The 26,892-nt window shown below is 42.2% G+C and overlaps 1 protein-coding gene across 4 annotated transcripts in view; it reads right to left on the reverse strand.

The window, feature by feature from the left end:
* The window catches only part of CSNK1D (casein kinase 1 delta), a 101,295-nt gene that overhangs the window by 12,004 nt on the left and 62,399 nt on the right, over positions 1–26,892 (reverse strand). For 2 of the 4 annotated variants that reach the window (XM_029599039.1, XM_029599040.1), the window contains exons 6-8: positions 20,239–20,387; positions 19,150–19,321; positions 8,452–8,498 (exon numbers count right to left, since the gene is read on the reverse strand). In XM_029599039.1, the coding sequence (XP_029454899.1) occupies positions 8,452–8,498; positions 19,150–19,321; positions 20,239–20,387 (368 nt within the window). Of the gene's footprint in view, positions 1–8,358; positions 8,499–19,149; positions 19,322–20,238; positions 20,388–26,892 lie in introns of all 4 variants that reach the window. The other 2 variants (XM_029599038.1, XM_029599036.1) reach the window with 1 other exon arrangement.

Raw genomic sequence — 26,892 nt, forward strand, 5'->3', positions numbered from 1 at the left:
GCTAGCCTATTGGACAGAGTTTGTTTGGCAACTGCTCTTCCCATTCTATTGGGATCAAAAGACACGAACAGCTGAGAAGTTTCGACAATGAAGATGAGTCCTTGTGAGTTAATACACTAAAGGCTCTTTTACAGTCCAAGAAGCGAAGTGCCTGCGTTCCTCTGTGCACATGAGATTTTGGAAAGAATGTAAGCGGCATAATAGATGATTACTATGATATGCACTTTCGAGAGAAACTTGAGATCTGTCCATAGAACCACTCATTCACTCTACACCAAAATGACAGCCATGCGGAATAATATTTTCTAGGTGAGAAACTTCAAGTTCACTGACTTGAGCAGTTCGAAAGCAGGTTTCAGAAGCAGAGGTCCCATGGACTAGAGTTTTAGGGACCAGAGGTTTGGAATGCCACAATCCCTTCATGAACTGGATACTACAGGGTGAAGAAAGATTGGAGTTCCTTCCACCTGCTGGTGATACCCCACAATGGTGCAAAAAAAAAACAAAACTTGACTGAAGAGATGCTAATTGCTGAGGACAAGGTAAAACTAGATTACTGAAGCAAGTCTCTCAGAAGCCCGATCCCAAACAAAGACAAATATCTCCTCCACTTGAAACTATAACATCTTCTCGCTGAGGCTTTCTAGCCAAGATCAGCACATCCTCCACTCCTTTGAGAGGAGTGCAGAAGAAACTACACCTGCTGTGGCCGGGCTGGTTCAATAAGGATCATCCTCTTTTTGTTTCAAAGGCCCTTTTGAACAATCCTGACAAATCAGAGGAAATGGAGTGTACTCATACAGCAGACAGACATTCCAATCTAACAGAAAAGAATTAGGAGCTGATCTGAAGCCGTGCAGATGCATGGAGCTTAACTTTTTGACCTTGTTGTTGACCTCCAAGGCAAACAGGTATATCACTGGTTACCCCAATGACTGAACAAATTGTTGCAATTCCTTAAGCCAAGGACCACTTGTGGGGATTAACACTGTGTTCAGGCAATTCTCTAATGGAATCTCAGAAGGTAAGTCACCTGAAGATGGGTATTAGGATGACTTGCCCATGACTAGATTCGGATGGCTTCCTAACAATGGGCTTGTTTACATAGAACATGGCCAGCTAGTTTTCCATCTGGATTAACATTCTTTTTCCAGACAGGAAATGAGAGAATGCTCGTAGTGCATAACAAATGGCCTGCGACTCCAGAAAGTTTATTTTCATGAGAATCTCTGCTGGGGACCATAAACCTTGGGTCCACAATATACAGTATATGCCTCTGGTAGACGCACACTTGATGCAGTGGGAGAAACTTACTTCACACACTTCTGGACTCATACACCATTAGAAAAGATCTCATCCTGGTTGTCACCAAAACTGAGTGGGATAAAGGTTGATAGGTATCCAGCCTCCACTGAAGGTCCCGCATTTGAAACCAACTCAGGGGTATCACATGCACCACTGCCTCAAGGTGCCAAAGGAGGACTCTGCTGGCACTGTGTCTTAATGAAAGAGGACCTTTACTAGACCAATCAGCTGTGTAGCTCTTTTTACAGGGAGAAACATTTTCCCCTGAACCAAGCCTATCCAGGCTCATATGAACTGAATCCTTTGGAATGGGTTCAGATTTGACTTGGAAAAATTGACAAGGAAACAGGCTGGAAGAGCTGTATGGACTTTGGAGGGACTCCAGAACTCCTGATGGAGATGGACCCATCAACAACCAATCATGCAGGTATGGGAACACAAAGATTCCTTGCCAACGAAGCAGTGCTATTACTGCAAGGCATTTTGTAAATACCCTCAGAGCTGCTGAAAGGCTAGTGGGCATCCTTCACCATGAACCTGAGAAAATTCCAATAGGTGAGATAAATGCAAATTTGTGCATAAGCATCCTTTGGGTCTAATGCATACAACCAATCCCTCAGCTGAATCAGAGGGAGAATCGTCTCCAGCAAGTTCATCGTAAATGTCTCCTGAACCAGCAGCTTCTTCAGTCTTTGCAGGTCCAGTGTAGGCCATACCTCCTGATTAGTAAATACCAAGAATAGAATCACTGGTCACACTGCCAAGCAGGAACAGGCATGGCTGCCTTCTGACAAAAGAATGATTCCACTTCCAACTGCAGTGGGGCATACTGGGATGGGTCAGAGCTATAGACTGACATTCATCTAGTTGGAGGAGGGCAAGAAAAGCATAAGTCATATTCCACAATCTTGAGGACCCACCTGTTCTTGGTGATCCAAAGCCATTCCAATGGGAAGGATTGGGTCCTCCTCCCCACCAGAGGTGGTAAGGAGGTTGGTCCCAGGGCTGTGAAAAACTACTGCACAGTTTATGCTATAGTTGCTGCTGAGCCTTGGGCTGATGCCTTTCTCTCCAAAGTCCTTGAGCTGGCAGCTATTTCTGGAGAGGAGAAGGAGCTCAATGATACTGGAATGAACGCCTCTGGAATAACATGTGCTTGTAAGAGAAATACTGCCATCTGTCGGTGGCTGGCTGGTTGTCTAATGTAACCGATAGTGACTGCAATATGAATTGATGCTCTTTAATCAGGGCCACTGTCACTAAACAAATTGTCCCTTGTGTATGGCACATCTTCCAAGACCACTGGCATTGTGAGTTTTCGGATCCCTATGGAAGCAGCAAAACTTCTGGATGTAGTAACAAAAGCTTTGTACACAGAATGGATTTGGTGTGTTTCATATCCCCCACTGCTTGGCAGAGGTCTGCATGAACTGTATTTGGTGATGCTACAAAAGGCTTTAATTTCCTAACCTACTCATGCAAATATTGCACCATGTAGAACTGGTGAGCAGCAGTTTGGGCACTCAACATAGAAACCCGAAAGACATTCTTCCAAAATACATCCAGCATCTTCGGGTCTGTCCCTGGGGGTGCATTTGAAAATATACCAAGGTAGATCAGAAAAGGGATCCAATGGAATCCCTGGAGTATCCTCTTCGTCTTCTGACAATGGAAGAATGCTTCGCCATGCTCCCAATGAAAAGGAACCAGTCAACCATGTCCTTTGAGGGAAGATAATTGGGAAGAGCTCAGAATGGACAAATACCACATCACAGTCCACTGATTCATGAAGGGACTTATGAGGAGAATCCTCTGGATGACCAGGCAAATCCAACAGAGGAATGTACTAGCTTGGAACAAGGAGCTGCATCAGAGTGTGGGAAGAATTCCTCCATCTTGAATAGTAAAGGCTTTAAACATCCTCTTCTATCCTCAGGACTCAAGGAGGCAAAAAAACGTTTTTCACCAAATCTGAAAGCTGGAGCGCCATCTGTTGAACTCTCTGCACCAGAGTTGAAGGAGTAACATCCTTTGACATCCAAACTGACTCATCACTAAGGGCTGGCAGAGCAGAAGCCGAAGCCAATGTGTAGAATCTTCCGGATCTGATGCACTCCGTCCCAGAAGCATCATCCGCTAAGCAAAGCACCACTCTATGGACAGAGCCAACAACACATTCTGCGACAAAGCAACTACTGGAATCTTGAAAGTGCACACTGAACTGACCCATTTTGGCTCCACAGACAGTGGTGCACTTCACTGCATCGAGACGGAGTGTGCAAACTCTGTGCCAAAGAGACAGAGTCCTGGATAATCCCGCATCTGCGTAAAACAAATGACTCAGCATCAAAGGGGTCTTCCTTGCCATGAAGGACCTGTGCTGGAGATGCATCCTTCTGTGGTGTCACAGAGCCTTACACAGACCTCTTCCATTTTGGCTCCTAGGGAGCCAGCCCCAAAGCTGGATCCCTTGCCATTTACGCACCTTGCTAGATGCAAAGGATGGCACCAGAGATTTCTGCGCCATACTCAACCCCAGTACTGTGACAGACCCGGAGACCAGAATCACAGGCAGGGAAGGCATCCCATGCTCACAGGAATTCAAGAGGGAAGGATGACTTCTACCTTGACAAATGATGCTGGGAGCCCAAAGATGCCTTGCTCCTTGAGGAAGACTCGCTCTGCTGCTTAGCACCAAACCCAAGCTTTGGACCCATGGGCACCCTTCTAAAGGGTTTCCATCCTCCAGGTGTAGTACGGCTATGCCTATTTACCCTTACATCCCTAATTGTATATGTTTTACAAAACAGGCCATATGCATATTAAGATTTAAGCAATCCTGTTAGTAATGTCTTTGTTAACTTAAGAAGGTTAACTAGAAAAGAAAAATCACAATTTTGTTAATTAACAAAACTGTCAAGTAACTAAGGCAAGGCATTTAACACATGAACAGAAATGCTCTTGTTTATTCAGTGTATTTGCATTTCATTCAATTCATTGTATAATTATGGGAAAATAATAACTGAAATAAACCTATTTACTCTGGCCACTGAGAAGATGCAGGTAGAACACCACCAGCACAAAGAAGCTTTTTATAGCAGGGCTGTGCAATTCTGGTCCTCATGGCAACTGTAATATAGAAATCAACTTGTTCCTCAGCTCATTATGTGCAAGTCTAACTTTTGAATACTTATTGTGATTATACTGTAAACCAGGCCAGTTTTATGACCCTTGATAACCAGATCTGCATTGCCCATCCTATCCGATCCAAGACAGAAACAGGATCTCTCACTTTCTGGAAGAATGGTTCGCAATTCCACAGGAAGCAAATGTATTACAGACTAATGAAGTTCATTTCTTTAAAGGGCAATGACCAATTAAACTTTTATTTTCCATTCTGTAACTATAAGCGAGTACAGACCAGCAACATCATGTACGCATAAAGTGGCTCTCAAGGCAATCTCCATTAGCAAGCAAGGTGCACAACTTCTACTTATGCTACTACCACTGTAAAGAAATGCAATCTGAGCCACATCTGAAAATTATTAGAGACCAAGATCTATGGAAACTGGGGTCTCTCCTGTTATAGGGCAATGGATGGAAACTATGGTTCTTGGGCCTGTCTCTTAACTGTACAGAGCTGGTAGACAACTGGGTAGCAGAATTTCAAAAAGCATGGGACTTACACTGAGGATCCTAAATCAGCAAGATGATGGAAACAAAACACTTGCCTGAAACAAAGAACTCGATACGGAATGGACGCTGCTTATCTTAAGCATTCCTAAGGCTATATAATCACATATTCTAAGCTGAACTAAGAAGAAGAGAATCTTCTAACCAAAAGCTGAGTTTGACTTCATCAATATGCAAGTACTTTTGCCTGATCACCTGTTTTTATTGATTTTTAAGATTCTGTACGCTTTTGTTTTTCTTGACTGTGAATGTGAAATCTGTATGCTGCTTGGGGTTGTGTATAAGCAGTCTGTAAGAACTTTTAAATAAAACAAGGCAGTTACCATCATCAGAAAGCTGCAAGCATCTTGGGGTCCAACCAGCCAATGGACATGCCTTTGGGACCAGCCTTGCCACTGCTGTTATCCAAGCAGAAACTTCCTGCACTCCTGTCTCCTGATTAGAGATCGCTACACGGAATCACCAGCTGAAGACTCCAACACAGAAGGTGTTACACTTCTGTCTTATCTCCTGGAACCAGCCTACAGCTGCTGACTATAAAATCCCTGCATCTGAGCCACAAAGTTCCTGTGTTCCTAACCAGCAGACAGACAGACAGCCTTGCCCAGAGAGAAAGCAAAGACTGCACCCTGCTTTAAACACTGACTGTATATCAGTGTAGTAAGAAGACAGACTAACTCCTAACAATGTTACAAAGGTCAGAGAATTGAAACTATGTAATTTGTGGCTAGTTAGCCAGTAGGATTTGTGTATTGTTAAAGTCTGTGCAAGTTAATAACTGATTGATCTTTTATGCTTACAAATTGTAAAAGGGAGTCACAATTAAACCTAATCGATAAAAAACTGAGAAAGAAATTACCAAATCCTGACAAATACCTACAGTACCTGAATGTATTCCACTTTAAAGTGCCTGAAAAAAAGCGGAATATAAATCAAATAAATAAATCAAATAAGTCTCTCTTGATTCCGATGCAAAATAAAAATTACTCTAAGAAATAGAGACAGGATGTTGTAGGGAAGAAACCTTACAACTTCTGAGTGTGGTCCCAGAGTTTCTGATAACACCTAACAAACTCAAACCAGAGTTCATCTAAGGGCTCCCAGTAGATCTACAATTGTGTAGTAACCCAAACCTCACACAGTCTTGAATATTTGTTTACATCCTTGTCATCTAGGAACACATCCAGACCCTTTTTCAAACCTGCAATGCTGCTTGCTCTCACTATATTCTGTGGCAGCAGATTCCACAATTTAACTACCCACTGACTAAACAAATATTTTCTGCTGACATATAGTTTAACTGGATCCCCCCCTGGTTCTAGTATTTTTGGACAGGGTAAACACAGTAATGACAGCAGATGAAGACCAAATGAGCCATCCAGTCTGCCCAGCAAGCTGCTTATGGTTGTAATTGCTGCTCCGTGCAGGTTACCCCACACCTTCTGTTAGCAGTAGCAACCCCCTGCTGCTCCGTGCAGGTTACCCCCCACCTTCTGTTAGCAGTAGCAACCCCCTGCCGCTCCGTGCAGGTTACCCCACACCTTCTGTTAGCAGTAGCAACCCCCTGCTGCTCCGTGCAGGTTACCCCCCACCTTCTGTTAGCAGTAGCAACCCCCTGCCGCTCCTTGCAGGTTACCCCACACCTTCTCTTAGCAGTAGCAACCCCCTGCCGCTCCGTGCAGGTTACTCCCATGTACCCTTTTCTTCATTTCCAATCTTTAGCCTCTAGGGATTCGCAGTGCTTATTCCAAGCTCTTTGGAATTCATTTACTATTTCCGTCCTTCATCACCTCTTCTGAGAGGGCATTCCAGGCATCCACTACCCTCTCCGTGAAGAAATATTTCCTGATGCTGGTTCTGAGGACTTGCCTTGAGTAGAAGTTATATGCATTCCCGGGTCGACTCAGAACCAACATGCAGTCATATATGATCTGATGGACTCATACCAGGAACCGTCTTCTCCCTCCGCCTGCTCCTCTTCTCTATCTTTCATCCCTCTAATACCCCCTCGTTTATTCATCTTCCTTACCTCGCTCACCCTTCCCACTTGTTTGTCTCAGGCACACAGCGTTCGATTATTCCCACCTTACACTTTTCAAATCCACCATCTCCTCTGCTCTCTTTCTTCCACTCAATCTCCTTCCCTACTTCAGGTTACCTCTAAGCTCCTGCTATTCCTTCCTAGTGACCTGCCTTTCTTCCTTTTCCACAAAATGGCTCCCGTCACTCCTGGTCCAAACTCCTTTGCCTCACTTCCTGCCCTTTCTCCTGTATCCCAAACCACTCCTGCATCTCCCCATCACCAACTCCCCTCTTGCTTCTCTCATTATCTCTCCCTAATCCCCTTTTCCTCTTGTCCTGCTCCACTACACTCTCTCCCCCTATTCTCGTCCCATCTGAGCAGCAGTAACCGATGCTCACTGATCCTTTCTTCTCTGTTTTCCTGCTGGTTTTGTAATCATCTTAAAGATTCCTGTGATGATCACTGCTGGCCAATTAATTTTAAAATAGATTGCAGAGTTGGCACAAAGGCAATGAGAGGAAATATGTCTGAAATGATAGGGACTGGCTCCCACCACTCCAATATGAAAGACAGCGGGTAAAATAAGGCAGCTGGAAGTGGAGGGGAATATACTCCCATCATGCTGATCGTAAAATTAAGAGATAGGAGGATAAAGGGAGAGAGGAGATGAGCAAGGGGGCGTAGGGTGTCACCAGTCTCCTCCTCTCATCAGCTGGAGGGGAATGGGTAACTTACCAGCCTTGTGCCAGTCCCTGGCCGTTTCCATGGTTGAATTCACTCCTGTCACTACAATAATCCCAACCTGACTCCTGGCCGCTCTAGCAATGTTGTAGCAAGATCCCATCCCTCTGTCTACAAATATTCTCAGCTGATTGCCAAGCATGATGGGCTATGTAGGCAAAAACTCACTTCTAATACTAGAGATGACCTCAAAATAATGTTGCAGAGTAGATCCCACAAATAAAACTTTTCCTTACAATATGTAAGTATGTGACATGCTCATTTTGAGTTTTCTGCAGATATACAAGATTTTCTGTTCAAATGCATTCAGCTGTTTGGCAGTAAAATAAAGCATTAAGGGAATCATAGATATGATCCGCTAGTCAAATGTCTCACATTCTAGACACTTTTCTCAAGCATAGCTTTCTTCCACTCTCTCAATGCATTAATCAGCAAACTATTCTTATTGTACATGCTCCCCTTACCCTACTACCAGAGGGAAATTTATATTTTGCATTAAGAACTTTTACCTTAAAGTATTTAACTGTGACAAAGTTATCTAATCTGAAATTAAACAAATCACCCCCAGTATTCATAAAAATATGCCCATCCTGTACCTGTGAAGTTGACATGCGAGAAGTATCTTGCCGACCAGTTAAATCAGATGAAGAGATATTGACAGGGGCACCACGATGCAATCTCATACTCACTTTCCGTTCACGTTCAATCCCGGATACTGGCCGAGGAGAAGTATTAGCTGAGAGAATAATGATTAAGATTCTTATCATCCACAGATTTTTAGCAACATGGTATTCCCAATTGCCTCTCTGAATTATGACTTATTAATACTCTTTATGATGTCAATATTCAAAAGGGTTTGTCTGGCTAAGTTTGGATTGTAGCCGGACAAACTCAGAGTTTTAAATATCCTGCTCCACTAAATGGCTTAGCTGGTTAAGTCACTACCCAGCTAAAACTTAGCCAGATAAAAAAAGGAGGCACGGCAGGGACATTCCAGGGGCAGGGTAAATTTATCTGGCTAACTCTGGTCAGAAAAACAGCAGATCTAAAGTTAGCTAGATAACTTTAAACAAAAAACAAACAAACTAGCATGTTGATCCCACCACACACTAATCCCTTACCTTACAAAAAGGTGCTGGCTAAATTTCCATTTTTGTAACACTCAAAAATAGCCTGCTTGCTGACAGCTTCCTGCAGATTAGTATCAATATATTCACCACTGCGGGTGGAAGGATCAAGGATTGGTCTCTTTACCAACAGGTGTCAGTGAAGGGACCAATCCCCTTTCAGAACTGAGAAACTTTATCTGGCTAACTTTAGGTACTCTGTTCTGAAATGACTGACAGCTGTTGGTAAAGAGACCAATCATTGGTGTTTCCACTCAGAATGGTGAATATATCAATATTAATGTGCTGGGAGCTATCAGCTCTATTGCCCTTAATATTCAGTAGGGATGTGCATTCGTTGGTTGATTTGTTTCAGCAGTACGTCGTATCTCACAAATGGATAGTATACACGTACATCTGTTGCTGAACTACATGTGCACATACTATTAAGGGTAATATCCCCGCAATATCCCGCACTATCCGTTAACTATGTATGCTCTCCATTCATGAGATATGCACGAACTGCCAAAATACATTAAATGAATCAACCAACAAATGCACAAACCTAATATTCAGCCCAGTGGACCACTTTTGAGAGCTTATAATTTGGCCAACTTTTTTCTTTTTTTAAGGTAGGGAATTTGTGGGGGTGGGGGGGGGGGTGAAATTGGCATCAGATTGGCACTGTAGGATTCCCCCCCCATATTAAAAAATCTAGTGAGCAGCAAAATTACACAGCTGACTTTATATAGGTATCCTTAGCTGAGTATATTCAGCAGGAGACTTACCCAGTTAAGACCTGCTGAATATCTCGAACAAAGTTAGTCCGTTAACTTTATCTGGCTAATGTCCCACTCACCACAGCATTGAGAATGACTTCTTATGAGCAAGTCTTACCAACTGCAAAGCAGAATAATAAAAATACTTCTGTTTTAGATTTTTCAGGTATTTTGCAAATTTTCTAATGCCTTGTTTGAGAAAAACACTGAAATTTAAGGAAGACTGAAATCTGGACAGCACGGTAGCCATCTTGATTTCCAAGAGTCTCAAATTCTCATGATTCTAGTATCATTTCTGGCTCTACTGCTTTGAACTTTTTTCTAATGAAGGCCTCAAAAAATTGCTTAACCTTGCAATACGAATCATCTGTACTTTCACAACACTATCAGAGTAAAAAGAGACTTTGCTGTACAAATAAAAAAAAGTTGTTTACATTTAACAGGTGCTCTCCAAGGACAGTAGGATGAGACACACAGATAACTGGTGCATTTGACAAAGCCAGCTCACAACGGTCTCCCAGAGAAAGCAAGTCTGCTTACCTGTAAACAGGGATTTCCATAGACAAGAGGTTTGAATTGGTATCACAGCGGGTGAATTCATTTGACAATGCCAACAGGGATCCAGCTCTCAGAGCTCAGCAAAGATGTTACTGAGCATGCTCAAGAGCTCCAGCAAGAATATGTTGCCTCATGAACTCCTCAGATAGTCAACTCTTTAGGGAGATATACACCAGGTCTCTCTTACAGTCCAAGGAGTGACGAGCCTGTTCTCCTTTGTGTGCCTTTGTTCTTAAAGAATGTGAAATGTGAACATCACCCAATATTGAAAAAACTGAAAGCATGGCAACTATGAAAAAATCAGAGCTTATCATTCACTTATTCTTCATGTTGAAGTGATGGCCACATGAAACTACCCTTTCCAGGTGAGAAACTTCGACTCAAGAGGATCGCAAGGAGGTTTTGTGAGTAGAGCTTGGATTACATTAAAATCCTAAGACATTGGAGGTTTAGAATGCCATAGTCCTTTCATGAACTTCAAAACCAAAGGGTGGAGAGAGATCGAGGCCCCTCCCACCCATTGGTGATACACCACAATGACACTGAGATGAACTTTAACTGTTGCATAATGTCTTTCCCTTGCTGTATCTTTTTTGTTTTTATGTTTTATATTAGCTTGATTGTTTTGTTGTATAGATTAGTAGGCTTTGTACTTTATTGTGTGTGTTATGTTGTAATCCACAGAGATTTGTGGATCAGCAGAATACAAATTATCTAAATAAATAAATAAATAAATAAATAAATAAGAAGAGGTGCCAAAGCCTGAGGACGAGAGGCAGAACAGATACTGATGGAAATACCTCAGGCCACAGGAGAAGGTTGCTGGTCTTACACCAAGTTGAGAATATCTTCCATTTGAAACTGCAGGGATAAAAATGTTCTTAAAGCTAGGAGAATCAAGAATCACTACGGGGTCCCTGAATTGTATGCAGACTTCCATTACTCTAATGTTTTAATTATTAATTTTGTTTGCTCTGTTTATGTTCTAATATGTAGATCACCTCAGGCAATCTTTAATAGAGTGCAGTATATAAACCCTTCAAATTAAAGAAATAAAGGCATCTGTGTGATTAAATGCATTAACTTTGCTGTTTCCCCTTAGTTTCCTTGTTCTACCTGTAATATGTCGCCCATACGCAAGGAGGTGGTGAGGCATCGCCAGTGCCAGGTTTCGTGGTGTAGTCAGCTAGAGGTCTGACCTTGAGACCACAAGTGGCTAGTACACTGGCAAGGCAAATCTGACGGATTTCACTCGAACAGTGCCAGGGTGTTGTCTGCTTGCAATGGCCCCCTTCCCCTTGGGTTTCAGCCCTGGCAAGCTGGAGGCCAGCAGGACTTAGGTAGGAGGCCTGGAAGCAAAACAAAGAAGGAACACTGATGGAAGTAAAAATGAACACTGGAAACAGGAAGACTAGATGATTGACTCAGCAGATATGAAGCAGCAATGAATATGCTAGAGTCAATGCAGTGAGAAGAACTCTGGAAGAAGTAATCCAATTAGAGAGACAGCCTAGAACTTATGTGTTTCCAGACAGGAAACGAGATGGCCACCAGCAGGAAGGATTGACCGGACAGTTGCAGAAGCCCGCAGTAGACCCTGCCTGCAGAAGGCAAAGCCTATCAGGATCTCACAGGTTTGGAGAAACCCTCAATCTCTTCCTTGCTGTCCGTCATCCTAAAGTTTTAACACCAGGAGTCTCCATTGTAAGGAGAATTGTTGGGAAAAAAAATCTTTGACCATAGAGCAGTGGCATTCAGACTGAAACTTTGTACTACATGGAGGAAAACAACAAGGATTATTGACCATGAACCATCCTCGAGGCTTGCATGTTTATGCTGATAGGCTGCCCCATATGTAACCAGAGTGCCACTATAATCTAACCTACTTGCTGCGATTGGCCTATGGGTGGAGTGGAACAAATGAAACAGCATATTGGCTGCAAGCTGAGCTGTGTCTGTGCTGTATCTCTGTGTGGTGCTGTACACAGAATCCCTGAGAGTCTCACTAACAAAAAGCTGCTTCTTCTTTCCAAGACTGTCAAGCGTTTAGTATTTGTTTCTGCAAGAGGAGGGCTCAACCCTCAACAACAGGCCTATAGAAGATCCATCCCTCCAACCATCTGAAAATGGAGGTTTATTTTAGCCTGAACATGAAAGATGTCTCTGTGGCCATGGGGCTGATGTGTGCAACTGTGCAAAGTAGTCCAATTCAGCAGGGGAGATCTTAAGTGCTGCTGGGGCGCAGTCACAGCTTGCAGCATTAACATCCACCCCTGTGCAGCAAATTGGAGAAAATGGAAGGGGATGGCCCTGGAGGGGTGAGTAAAATTTTGTTTGTCCTGATGGCATCCCCCACTGTGGATAAAGTTGTGGTCAACTTTAGTCAGACCACTATTCATCACACTGGATGCTGTTTGAACTGTGTTAACCAAGCTAAAGGGATCTATTTTCAAATGTTCTACAGATACAGCCAGAGCCACTGGTTTCCTGCAGATTTTTCAAGATTCTGCAGCAATTATATGGCAAATCTGCATAATTTTGCATATATTTACTATTTAAATGTCTTTTTTTTTTTTCACTTTATAAAAATAAAGTAATTTCTGGCATTTTGGTGTCCAATTAATTCTTTTGGCTCTTCATTAGAAGAAAAGAGATCTGGGAATGGAAAGAGGAGAGGCCTCAGAGGAGGGAAATGAAGAAGGAATCTTAGGCAGGAGGGGCAGAGAGATAAGGGATGGAGAAGGAGTGCAGAGGAGGAGGAAAGGATGGGGAATTCAGGGAGGATAAGGAAAGGGAGTGAGAGGAGAGAAGAGGGATCAGGAATTGGGAGGTGGAGAGTATTTGGGACTGGATAAAAGACGGAGATGAAGAGGAGGAGGAACATATAAGGACTTGGGAGAAGGGTGGGAGAAGGAAGCAAGTGCCTCCCCCAGCCCCAATTACATCACCATCCCCCCTTCCAAAACTCCTTGATTTCCTCACACCCCAATACCCCCTCCAATCCTCTCATTCACATCCTATACCCCCCTCCAGTCTCCTTACTCCACTTGTACCTCATTCATGCTCCACACCCACTCCAGTATCTATCCCATTTCCTCCCTTATTTTACAATAGCACTCTTCCATCCCACAATCCCTCTGTCACTTTCTTCTCTCACTCACTCTCCCCCCACTTTGATCCCTCATTCTGTCACTCTTCAATCACTGTGCCTCGTTTACTTTCTCCTGGCACTCTCCCATCCCCACACATTGCCTCATTTAATTTCTCCTCTCATTCTTTCCCCTTCCCCTGTGAACCCCTCAAACTTCCTTTTTCATTTCCCTTCCCCACCATCCCCCATCCTAGTTCTCTCCCCTCCACAAACCCCTCATTCACCCTGGTTCTCTCCCTCCAAATGAACCCCTCACTCATCGTGGTTCTCTCTCTTCACCCCTCATGAGCCCCTCACTCACCATGGTTACCTTTTTCCTCCCCCACAAACCCCTCCATTCACCCTTGTTCACTCTCTCCCACTAAGGAAAACAAAATTATCAGGTAAGTAATTTCTCCATTTCTTAGCGTGTAGCCAGATGGACTCAGGACCAATGGGATATACAAAAGCTACTCCTGATCGGGGCGGGAAACTGCCCGCGGCCCAGTTAACACGCCCTTGCAAAGGCTGCGTCCTCCAGGTCGCAACCGGGCCCAAAATCTTATATTTCTCGCCCAAACCCCTCCCCTTTCCCTTCATTTAATTTTTATCATCGCTATGTGGTCGTTATCGCGTGCGGGTCCCCATCGCAGTAAGTTTTCATGGATCTCCTCTCGGAGACCGGATGCCTTGAACCAGGCAAGTCTTCTGGCAACAATGCTGCAACCCTTGAAGTGTCAAAGGAGTCAGGTAGATTGAGTTAGAATCTTCAACATTCTTCATGAACTCCGTGAATCGTTTAACTGTTATCCTGGAAGAATATGCAATATTCTTCAATTGGTGTAGACTGCTGTACAGATAGTGTATGATTGGAGTCTGGTGGGCCTCTTTTCTGGACCATAAACTGGCTTCTTGATAAATGATTTCTATCATGTCCAGTACACGAGTCGCTGCCGGGCAGAGTGTTCATCTTTTGTTTTCTTGGCCTTTTTCATGGCTGACTCCAATGTAAGTGATTCAAGAGGAAGTTGTATCTTGTATCCTGGACACTTTTGTATTTGATATTGTGTGTCTATAATTTTTGATCCTGGAATTATGGAATAAGGTGTTTTCTATATTTTTATCTGGACCTGAAGCAATATTTGATGCATGGGAAGAGTTTTATATTGTTTAGGTATTTGCAGGCATTGTAAGATACACTCTTCCTCTTCATGGAGACTATTTCTAAGCTGATCATTTTTTTAGATAATGAAGTATATGTGGTAATTTCAGGTGGTGTGACTGCCTTATTATGCTCTAGAGAGGGATCTGAGGACAAGTCAGGTGACCCACCCCCATGAAGGACTACATCAGTCGTCAGATCTATATGACTGATCCGAATGAAAATCAGCGTATGAATTATTAGAAGGTGCAGCTTCGTCAGATTATGTTGTAATTGGCTGAGGTTCTGTATAAACTTGTCTTGGCATAATGGCAGCGAAGCAACCTTGGCTTCTAGCTCTTTTTTAAATTTTTCAAAAATCATTTTCTTTATAGTTCTTTTCTGGGTAGGTAGTTCACTAGCATCTGCTTCCACAAAATGTGTCCACAATTTCTGGACAAATGCGTAGCAGTCATGAAAGGATGGACATGATCTTTTTGGTTCCTGCACAAAGGTGGAAGGCAAAGCGTACGGCTCTGAGATAGGTGGCAAAAAAGAATCAGATAGGTTCTTTTCCTTTGTGGATTTTCTGTTCCAATGATATGGCGCCAGGGGAATGTATGCGAAGATGATGATGCCCATCCTGATGAATCGGTGCTGAGAGGCTTCGGCACCACATTTCATCTTAGCACCGATCCATCTCTACCATGAACTTTTGGCACTGTGCATGTTGCGCAAGCTGTGTGGCAGATCTTAAATGGAGCTGTTAAACGTTTCGGCACTAAGTCTTCTGCACCTCTAGTTTATTTATTTATACGCTTTTATATACTGAAGTTTAGCTAGAGGCCTTCACTCCGGTTAACTGGTGTTAACTTGGAGTCTCATCATTTTTGTGCCAAAGACTGCACTGGAGATCTAGCTCTTAACCTCAACATTTCAAAAGTGAAAGTTATTAGTATAGCTGGGTTTTAACAACATTCTAGACAAATTCCTGGAAGAAAAGTCCATAAACCATTATTAAGGTGGACTTGGGGGAAACAACTGCTTATCCTTGGGAAAAGTAGCATGGAATCTATCGACGTTTTGGGAGCCCGCTAGGTACTTGTGATCTGGTTTGGCTACTGCTGGAAAAAGGATACTGGGCTTGATGGACCTTTGGACTAACCCAGTACAGAAAATCTTATGTTCTAAGGTGATCTTTGGTACTTCTTAAATTTGATTCCTAAGGAACATTTAAGCTATTGGAGCTTGAGGTCCCTACAAATGAACGCCCCCGGGAACATTCAGCCACAGGGGCCGCAGTCTGTGATGTCATGGTCTGGTCCAAGGAAGCAGAAGCAGCAATGGTGCTGATCTGCAATTGCCATTTTAGGAGGACATCTTTTGCAAGTGTCAACTGCCACTACTAATAAAAAAGGACTTTCCAGGATTCCATGTAAGACCATTCCATGCCGGCATCATCAGATGGCATCTGCTTGCATGGCAGATTCATCCTGCTTGTTCTCAGAGAAAGATTACAAAAATGATATATTTAAAAAAAGCTAGAAAATGAATGAAAATTTGTTAACTGAGGGCCAGATTTATTAAAGCTTTTCTCCCATTTTGTGAATATGGGAAAAACCCTTAATGAATCAGGTACTGAATTTGCTAGTGCTGTGAAATTTTGGCTTATTATCTAATTAGTAAAAATACCCATTCTTTGCCCCAAACAGAGCGTACCCAAGAGTTAAAATCTGTGTGCAAATGATGTGAACAATGATGGCATACAATTATAGTTTTATATATCTGATTATAATCACAACGCAACTTTTTTATTTTAAGTGATTAAAACACTTATCGTGAATATATAAACTAAGTTTGCCCACCCCTGTTGCAGAGGGTGAGAAACTACTTGGATGTATTCAAGTTTTAGAGAAATTAAGTTTTTTTTCCAACAACTTTTAGGATTTGTAGTGGCAAAAACTAAATTTTAAAATCTTCCCTGAAATTTGAAACTTTTGTTTTTGCTACTGCAAAGCCTAGAAGCTGTTAAAAACAATCTTAATTTTTCTAAAACGAAGTATGTTTGGGTACTAAATGTTTTATGAGACCATGTGCTTAAGAACATAAGAAATGCCATACTGAGTCAGACCAAAGGTCCACTAAGCTCAGCATCCTGTCTCAGGCAGTGGCCAATGCAGGTCACTAGGAGGTACCTGGCAGATCACAAAGAAGAGAGCACATTCTTTGTTGTTTGCTCCGAGGAATAAGCACTTGCTTTCCCAAACCTTCCTAGCTAATAATTCCTTATGGACTTTTTCTCTAAGAATTTGGCCAAACCCCTTTTAAACAGTTATGCTAGATGCCTTGACCACATTCTTTGGCAACAAATCTCACAGCTTAATTATGTGTTGAGTGAAAAAAAAAATACTTTCTCCAATTTCTTTTAAACCTGCTGTTTCATGAAGCATCCCTTAAGTCTTAGTACTATGTGAAAAGGGTGAATAACATTCCCTATTTATTTGTTCCATCCCCACTCATGAATTTTATAGACCTCTATCATATCCCCTCTCAGATATTTCTTCTCCAAGCTGAAAAGCCTTAACTTGCTAAGCCTGACTTCATAAGGGAGCTGTCCCATTCCCTTTATCGCTTTTATTGTCTCCCTCTGCACCTTTTCTAGCATAGCTATCATTTTTCAGATGGGGTGACCAAAATGCCACACGATACGATGCGGTCGAACCATGTATCGATAAGAGAAGTATTATGATATTCTTCATTACTTTTCACATCACTCCTAACATTCTATTTATTTTTTTACTGCTGCGGCACACTGAGCTAAGGATTTGAATGTATTGTCCGCAATGACTCCAAGATCCTTTTCCTGGATTGTGATCCCGAACACAGAATCCAGTCTTGTGTACCTACAGCCAGGATTATATTTCCCTATGTGCATCATATTGCACTGCCATTCAGATGCTCAGTTCCCCAGTCTGGCAAGGTCCTTCTGCAGGGTCTAAGTATCTACTTATGTTTTAATAACTTTTACAGACTTATGTGTTGGATTAACTCACTCACTGATCCCTTTTCCAGATCATTTATGTAAATCAGTGGTTATTAAACTTTACTGGATTATGGAACGCTGTGAGAATCTGAGGATAGCTATAGACCCACTACCCAGAAAAAGGCACTTAAACACATACACACATTTTTGTGCCTAATTCATGGATCCCAGATTATGAATCCCTGATATAAATTTTAAACAGCGCCAATCTCAGTACAGATCCCTGAGCACTCCACTATTCTCCATTAGGAAAACTGACCATTTAGCCCAACTCTCTATTGCATCTTTTAACCAGTTCCCAATCCATAAGACATTGCCTCCTATCCCATGACTTTTTAATCTGCTAAAGTCTCTCTCATGAAGGACTTTGTCAAATGCCTTCTGAAAATCAAGATACACTACAATGATCAACATTTTATTTATTTCTATATTCTCATAACCCAGAAATTCAAAAAGATCAATGTGGCATACCATGCAACACACACAAAATAAAACATTGTACTAAAATATATTTACACAATTACTCGTAAGCTTTCCTAAAAAGCATTGCTTTCACCAGTTTCCTAAAAGCTAGATTTTCTGATTCTCCTCTCTAGCTAGCAGCCACTTAGTTTCACCCTTGCAGCCATTTTTAAAAACTGGTAATACATCGGCCACACGCTAGTCCTTACGCCCAGTAGCAAATTTTAAAGATAAGATTACAGATTACTAGTAGCAGATTGGCAATTTCATATTTAAATTCCTTTAGAACTCTGGGGTGAATACCAGCCAATCATGGTGATTTGCTAATCTTTAGTTGATCATGACATCACACCACCCATTTTTAACTCCCCTCCATCTCTGTAATCTTCCTTCCCACACTATCATACATAGAGGTCCCTGGGTATAATTTCAGTCCAATTCAATTCTTTTAATTTTGACCTGCTCAGTAGTACTTTACAGAACGGCAACAAAAATGATAAAGGGGATGAATGGCTCCCCTATGAATGGAGGCTGAACAGGTTAGGGCTCTTCAGCTTGGAGAAGAGATGTCTGAGAGGGGAAAATGAGAGTGGTTTATGAAATTACATGTGGTATGAAACAGATTAATCAGGAATGGTTATTTACTCTTTCAAACAGAACTAGCACTGGGGAACACGCCATGATCCTAAACGGCGACAGATTTAAAACAAATTTAACTTTTCAGTTAACACACAATTCATCGATAGGACTTTCTGCCAGAGATCTGGGTCAAGGCTAGTAGTATAGCCGAGTTTAAAAAAGGTCTGAGAAACTATTACTGTACGTTTCTGGTATATTGCTTTTTCAATTTGATTTGTGTATAGTTTCTTATTATATTTCTGTAACAAAGTATTTTGACTTTGTTAGTGTTATAAAATCAATAAATATAAAGTTAAATAAAAAGGGTTTAGACAAGTTTCTGGAGGCCAAGTCCATGAACATATTTGCCAACTTTTACTTCTGGGAATGAACAACATGGCATGAACTTTCCTATTAGGACCTGCCAGGTAGTTCCAAGTCACCTGGACTGGCCACTTTTGGGCTTTCTGATCCAGCAAGGCACTTCTTATGTTCTTATCACCTAAAACCTGGAGGTGCGGATTCCAGAGACAAGATCCAGATTAATTACCGGTATGAGAGGTTGGCGTAAGAGGCGTGGGCGGAACCACCTCTTGCGTTCCTCTCAGCCTGCCAGACGCAGTGGAGGGTAAGCCACGAGCAGCAGGATTTCTCGCCTGTCTCAGTCTTTCCTCTCGCTCCCTTCGCTCACGGTCAGCATCTTCAACTGCTCTGTTTGCACCCTTGAAAATTCATTAAAAAAAAAAAAAAGTATTAAAATTAATCACTGGGGAAATTGCTGTGCTTAAAAATGAATACAAAACAGGATTGCTAGCTAGGGCATTTGTTTTTAACTGTGGTGCAATCACCCAAGAGAAGCAACAGGATTAAGCCTGCACTGCTCAGCCGGTCCTTGAGCTGCTGAGCAAGTCTCTGTTGCTTCCATTAGCATTCTCACTCCCCCTTTGCCTTGAAAGAGACAGAGTGGGAACAAGAAAAGGGCAAGTTTAAAGCCAAAAATAAATGCATAACTAAATAGGAGGCAACAAATAATATTGTACCAGTATAACAACATGATACTTTGATTATTTTTGAAGATTTAGACATTCTTGTTTTCTTAACTCTGACAATATCGTTTTAAACCAGTAGTTCTGAACAGAAGAGGAAGAAGAGGGGAGAATGATTGACCCCCTTGGGAGTGGGGGTGTCACAAAAAAAAAAAAAAAAAGGTAGTTATAAGGTGTCACAAAATGGCCAGCTACATTTGAGAACTAGTAAGAGGTTGCAGCACAGCATAGGTCGTCACATGTAGCCCGGGTGTGGCTCTCATGGGCATCCTTGCAATGCCCCAAGAGAAGATTATGCTACTTGTGATGTAATGGCTGCTTGAATGAAGATGGAAATTCGATGGACGAGTACTAGAAAGTACATTTTGATTTTATAACCACTATGCTGTTGGCACACTGAGGTCAGAGTAAAATAAATAGAGTAGCTGTTGTCCCCAGCATTTATCATCTTCCCTCGAAAGGGAAAAACACTCTAACCTTCTATTTCCTTTGTAATTTTCAGTAACAGATCAAGAAATATATTTTCATCCTCAGGCAACAAGGGTGCCACTTAAATTTTTAAGCCAGTAATACAATCTACTAGAGCTACTTACAAATTTAAGCATATTCCAGTCAAACACATAGTCATAGGAGAAGCCCTGTCTGTGGAATAGGTTTCGGAATAGCTGTCTTAGGTAAGAATAGTCTGGTTTGTCATCAAAACGTAAAGAACGACAGAAATTCAGATATGTAGCAAATTCCGCTGTAAAGACAGAAAAAAGCTATTTCAATGAAAGTAGCACAGAATTCCCAGATATTTTAAATTCATTTAGTTTTTTTGAAAAAAATTTATGTAAGCAAAAATTCATATGATGGAATACACAATTACATAACACAGTAGATGCTGACCGAAAATGATCAATTGGTCCATCCAGTCTGCCCAGTCAATCCTTTCTGCACTTCAAGGTTATATCCCAGCTGCCAGCTGTTGAAGCACGACTGCTTGGGGGGAAAAAAAATCCTCCTTATCCAAGTAAGCTTGTTTCTTCCTCACTGGTATTCTGCCATCCCAGGTAGATGACCATCAAGATCCCACATTCAGTTCACAACATCCAGTCCTCTCTTACATCCCACCTCCAAGCCCAGTAATAATCCAAGATCACCACCGAGCAAGGCTGTTGTCCAAACAGCCAGGTTCCTCAGTGCCCATGGCCTTTTTCTAGGCTGAACTCACCAACAATCTGGTTGATTACTGGGTAGCTGCAGCCTGCTAGTACTAACTGGGTTACCTCACAGCCGGCAATATCACGTGGTTGTGCTTCCACCCTTTGTTTGGCCTTAGCACTTACTCCCCTGCTTCTACTCCAGAGGAAGGGAGGGGTGAGTTGTCTGCAATACTGTAACCTCCCAACCCTGTTCCCTATCACCATAAAATATGACACCTCATTCCTGGAGGAAAGCCGCTGACCTCAGCCAATCCCCAGCCCCCCCCCCTTCACTTTCTTGCCACTAGAAAACCTTGGCTCTTGTACTAGGCTTTCTTGAATCCCGGTACTGTTTGTCTCCACCACCTCTACTGGGAATCCATTCATTACATCCAACACCTTTCCAAGGTGGCTATGATGTTGCTTCTGTTTCTGCCCTCCCAGAGCTTCATACTGTGATCTCGTTCTAAAACAAGTTTTTCCTCTGGGGGGGAAAAAAAAAAAAAAAAGGTTTGCTTTCTCTGTCAAATATATTTATTTGAGGTATCATATCACCCACCCCTTTCTCTCTCAACTCCTCTAGGGTATAAATATTTAGGACTTAGGGTAATTTGAAAGGCACTTCTACATGTAAAACAGCGCTTTATTGGGAAAATGGCTTGTTATAAACCGTTCGCACAATACGTAGATAACCTTACTCCCATATAACCTGTATGCACATTTGTTTACTCAGACTGAGCGAAGGCATTCTCAGGGCGGATATGGAGAGGGGCATGGTCTTGCGCAAATACTTTTGAATTTTCAAAAGCATACATGTAAATTTCCTTGAAAATATTCTGCTTGCAAATCAACGCGTATATCTGTATGCTGGTAGTGTTTAGTGGGATAATTTTCAAAGCAAATTTATACTGAGAAGTATGCCTGAACAGAAAACATCCCCAGAACCCTCTGCGTGTCTTTGGCCTGCCTGGGCTGAATGGACTCTGAGTGACTTACAGAATGTCCCTGGATATCTGTGGAGGCAAGCTGGCACCAGACAGGTGATGTCTATTCATAGAGTCACAAAGAAGAAACCACAGGGGAGCTTCAGGCACTATTCTCAGGAGTTTGTAATCCACACAGTTACAGATGTGTTGATTGTCTTGTCCAGTAAGAGTTTAACAGAACAAAGAGAGCCATGGGAAATGGGCTACACATCCTAGGAAGCCAATCAGGGATAGTTAGTGATGATTTAATCATGCAGTTGACATCACAACTTATGTAAATGATCCTTTGGGCAGTCATGCAAGTCTCTAGAACCTTCTACCCTTTTCCTGTATTTGAATGTTATCTATAAAACAAGGGTCACTTCCTGTATCCAGGAAGATGCTGGTCAGTTTGTAAGACTAAGGGCACCCAGTACCCAGCATCTCCCGAGAACACTTATATTGACTAATAAAAATACATTATACTTTTTCTGAGTCTAAGTGTTCTTGTGTCCCTGGCCATAAGCATAGAGTAAGCTTTACAATACTTATAAATCTGCTTTGAAAATTGGTGTATCTTGTGCATGTTTTTACCAATTCTCTTACAGACCGTTACAAAATTACCACTTAAGTCTCATTTCATCTGTCTTTTGGTGCAGACCCTGTACTACTGTAGTAGCCTCTCTCTGACAGTCTCCAGGTCCAGCTATACTTATGGAAGTACATCTTTCAGAATTTGACCTAATATTCTAGGTGAGGTATCACCAGAGGCATCATCGCCTCTTATTTTCTGCTGGTTATGCCTCTCCCTATGCCCCTGGTTCTGGCCACATAAATTATCAGAAAGTCTGTGTCACCCTAAAAAGGTCTCTCTCCAGGATAATCCATATCAGTGTCTCACCCCGTCATGTACTGCTCCCTCAGGTTTCTTTTCCCCAAAATTATGATTGTACTTTTTTGCAAGGAATCTTAACTGTTAAGTACTCAACTACGCTTCAAGCATTCTTAGAGCACTTCTCATTCTGTCTTCTCTTCCAGGGGTTGCCAACCTGTTGTAGGTCTTATATTGTCTACAAAAGGGAAATTTTTTCCTTCTAATCCCTCTGCAATATTACTTACAAAAGAAACTGAACAGAACTGGTCCCAGGACAAATCCTTGAGGCAGTAATCACTATTCTTTCCCCAAAGTGAATTCAATTTACCGACCTTCCCCAACTCACTATCACTCAACCAGTTTCTAACCCATTCCATCAGCTTGGGACCCACACCATGGCTGCTAAGTTTATTTATGAGCTTGCTATGTGGGACAGTGTCAAACGCTTTGCTGAAATCCAAGTTCTCTCAATCTAGCGCATACAAAACAAAACATTCTACAGTGCAGATAAGCTGTTAATTGGCAGAGCTACAACTAAATGAACTTGGTTACGAGGCCCCAGTTTCTAGAGGAGGGAACAGAGAAACCTGTCGGATAAACAATGTAGGCCCACTTAAACCTTGATGATTTTTAATAAACAATGAAATCAATGTTGTGGGAACAGAGATATAATGGGAATTTTCTTTTCATCAATTTCCTTTCTCCTGACACCCATAGGCATCAGGACCAATGGAGTACAGGCAACTCAGGGAGTGTATGTAATAGCTCAATGCAGTGAAACAGGAAGTGACATCACTTCTTGCCTAGATCCCTGTCCACCCTCTCTATTCTCTGGCTTTCCCAGAACTTCACTAACTGAAAAATGAAGAGAAATATTTATTTTATGCACCAAATAACACTGAAAAAAGCTTAAAAAACCAGCAGCAGCTTATCAAGTATTTTCTAGGAGGGACTGTCCTGACAGTTATAAGACTTATAGAAAGAAATTGACAGGAAAATTCCTATTCTCATATCCTTCAACAGTCAACATTGCTGAAACCTAGCATAACACCTCCCAGTTTTACAAGGCAGCTCAGAGACAGATTCTGCAGCACACTTTTTGGACCTGAGACCATTTGTATACACATGTGAATTACTTAATGGAGCAACTTTCAAACCCCATAGGAAGATTGCAGGTCAAGCACAAGCATAGCGACATACAAATGTGACAGCAGCTAAATTTCAAAGGGAAACACCCCAGAGCTTCCCTTAGAAAATCCCGGGCTGACTGAGATCACAAGTACAAAAGTATCCGCAGACTTTGTACCTGCTTCCCTGCAGATGTTAATTGTTGCTGCTGTCCATTGTTCTCCACCTTTCTCCTTCCCATTCCCAAACTTCAGCACCATTTACTATGCTCTGCCTCAGACTGCTATGGAGACTTGAAGAGAAGCCTGAAAGACGAGGCCAGTGAGGGGAGGAGAGAGAAAGTGGAAGAGGATACAGAAGGAGAGGGAAATAAGTCCTTGAGGAAGAGGCATGTATAGGAGAGAATCCTGAAGGGGTTTGGAATTTGGGAATTATCATGTATTAACTCCTTGTCTCTACGTCCTCAGGTAAAGACTTATTGAAGCCTTTCCTTCATGGTGCTACAAGCTCTTGTTACTATTGTAATCTAACTATAATAAAGAGGAAAGTTGTCCCATGTCTGCCTCGTTGGTCTGCAAATTGAGCGCCACCTCTCTCCTTCCCTATAACTCTCCAGCTTCACCCCCTCTCTCTGTATTATCTAATCCACTCTCTTCACCAATTTTCGTTTAATTTTATTTTGGACTGTGTAATTTTTATCTTATGTATTGTTTTTATGTTTTCAATAAGCATGTTTATGTTGCAGTCTGCCCTGAATCCTGGAAAATGAGCAGAATATACACTTTTTAAATATATAAAAAAAACAAACATATGGGCTTTTACTACTAGTTCTTTATGCTTAGGATCTCCTATGTCTACCCTGAAGGTTCTGCATTTTGACAGGTGCTCATACTTCTCCAATCTTGTTCGCCCTGCAGTGGCTCCCAGTGCAGTATCAGATAAGTTTTAAACTTATGACCCTGGTATTTATGTCCTTAATTAGCAACATCCCTTTATAAGGTATTAAAAATTTATAAACTTCCAGAACATTGAAGGTTGCCTAGGCAAAATGTATTTGATGTGCCTTCATTGAAATGTGTATGATTAGCCAAGTCTTGATCCAGGATGTTCACAGTAGCTGCTCCTCTTCTGGGGAATCCCTTCTGAATAACTTGAGAGCAGAAACGCATTCACACTTTCAGAAAACAACTGAAAGCTTTAATTTTTTGTTAATGCTTTCAGGAAAGAGTGACGGTTAAGGTCCCCCCCCCCCCCCTTTGTAGTGAGATGGTCGGAAGATCATTTTACTACAATGACAATTTTGTTTTCATGTCTGTATAACTTACATGTCTTAAGGGATGATGCATTTCAGGCTATTGCTGCACTTGTGTTAACCTGATGGTATGTCTTTGTTTTGGTGAACATGGTTTGTAATTCTTTGGCTATTCAGTTTAAATAATGTATTGATTCTTTTAATTATGTATGTAATTGTGTTACCCATGCAGACTACAAATTGTGTTAAATAAATAAATATGAGAGGAAAGGGAAGAACTGAGGCATGGAGGCAGGAAGAGGATCCTAGAGTGCAGAAAAAGTAGAGCAGATCTTGATAGAAGTAATAGGGAGGACAAGATGGGAACCTGAAAGGGGAGAAATGAAAGTGGGGAAAGGCAGGAGAGGAGATGAAGGGAAGGGAACTCAATGGAGTGGGTAGAGAAAATTGAAGATGTGTACATGAACGTCGGTATATAAAAGTTCAAAATAAATAAAAAATAAAACACAGATTATGATATGGGCAGGAGAGTGAAAATGTGTCAGAGGGAGAAGGGGTGTGAGAAACTGGAGGACTAAAAAGCCTCAAGCCACTACAACTCATCCCTATGAATAGAGTGAAGGGTAAATAGAGCTGCTTACCTGTAACGGGTGTTCTCCAAGGACAGCTGGATGTTAGTCCTCACTTACTGGTGACATCATCAGATGGAGCCCAGCCTAGAACTTTGAGCTCAAAGATTCTAGAGCTTTCAAACCTGCCCTATTGAACATGTGCAGCTGTAGTTATCACCCTGCCCCCTACGCTGAGTCCCTCAGTCCATGATATAGCTAATATATGGAGAAACCAACTCCCAGGGGAGGTGGGTGGGTTTTGTGAGGACTAAACATCCTGCTGTCCTTGAAGAATACCTGTTACAAGTAACCAACCCTGCTTTCTCCAAGGACAAGCAGGATAGTAGTCCTCACACATGGGTGAATTCCCACTTAAAGGCTGCCTCAGCAGGACAAAGTGGGGAACCCCACAGTGCTGAAAGCATCACCTTTCCCCCATTTGCCTGTGAGGCAGCCGACCCAAAAACGGGTCTAGGCGGGAGAAGAGTTGGATTCTACAAAAGAATCATAGAAAAGACTGAGACACAAATACCAGATGTGTAGCAGGGGTGCCTAAGGCAGGGACGTGATGCCAAGTTCAGTGAGAAGCATACTTTGCCTCTCGGGACTATTACAGCCAGGGTTTGGATCAGTGAACCATGACTGCAAAGTAGATCTAGTTCCTACTGAATGCAGGAAGAGGCCTACAGAATCAACCAAGAGGAGAACTCTTCGACAAAACCACCAAGTTTCCTTCGGTGACACAAGACACTCGAAAAAATTCCACTGGGGTCAGAAAGCCCTCCAGAAAGAAACTGTGGGACACTAAGGACACAGTTCCTTTGCAGAAGTGCACCCAATGATTGGTCAATATGCACAATGGGCAGAAAAACCCAAGCAACACTTGGGAGAAGAAGTAGAAACAGCAGCTAAGTCTGTGGCCAACCTTACTTGCCAATGTACCAAACAGATCTGACCACCCAGGACAGACGTTAAGCGTGTGAGAGGATGCAAAGCAATCCCTGAACGGGACTGTTAGCCCAAAAGCTCCTGAATAGGGAGTTAAGATATGACTGAAGTTCACCCACACTCACCCTGTCAAAGGTAGGCTTATCCATACAGTTCACAAGATAGCTCAGGTGAGCAGGAAGACACTTTGGTCAACCCAGTGAAGTATGAAAAGCTAAAGGCAGTACTGGCCAGAACTTGGCGAAAGGGCAGGGTGGTGTACTGAGCCCTGCAGGTGTACACTAA

Source organism: Rhinatrema bivittatum, chromosome 4 (genome assembly GCF_901001135.1).
Source record: "Rhinatrema bivittatum chromosome 4, aRhiBiv1.1, whole genome shotgun sequence".
Lineage (NCBI taxonomy): Eukaryota > Metazoa > Chordata > Amphibia > Gymnophiona > Rhinatrematidae > Rhinatrema > Rhinatrema bivittatum.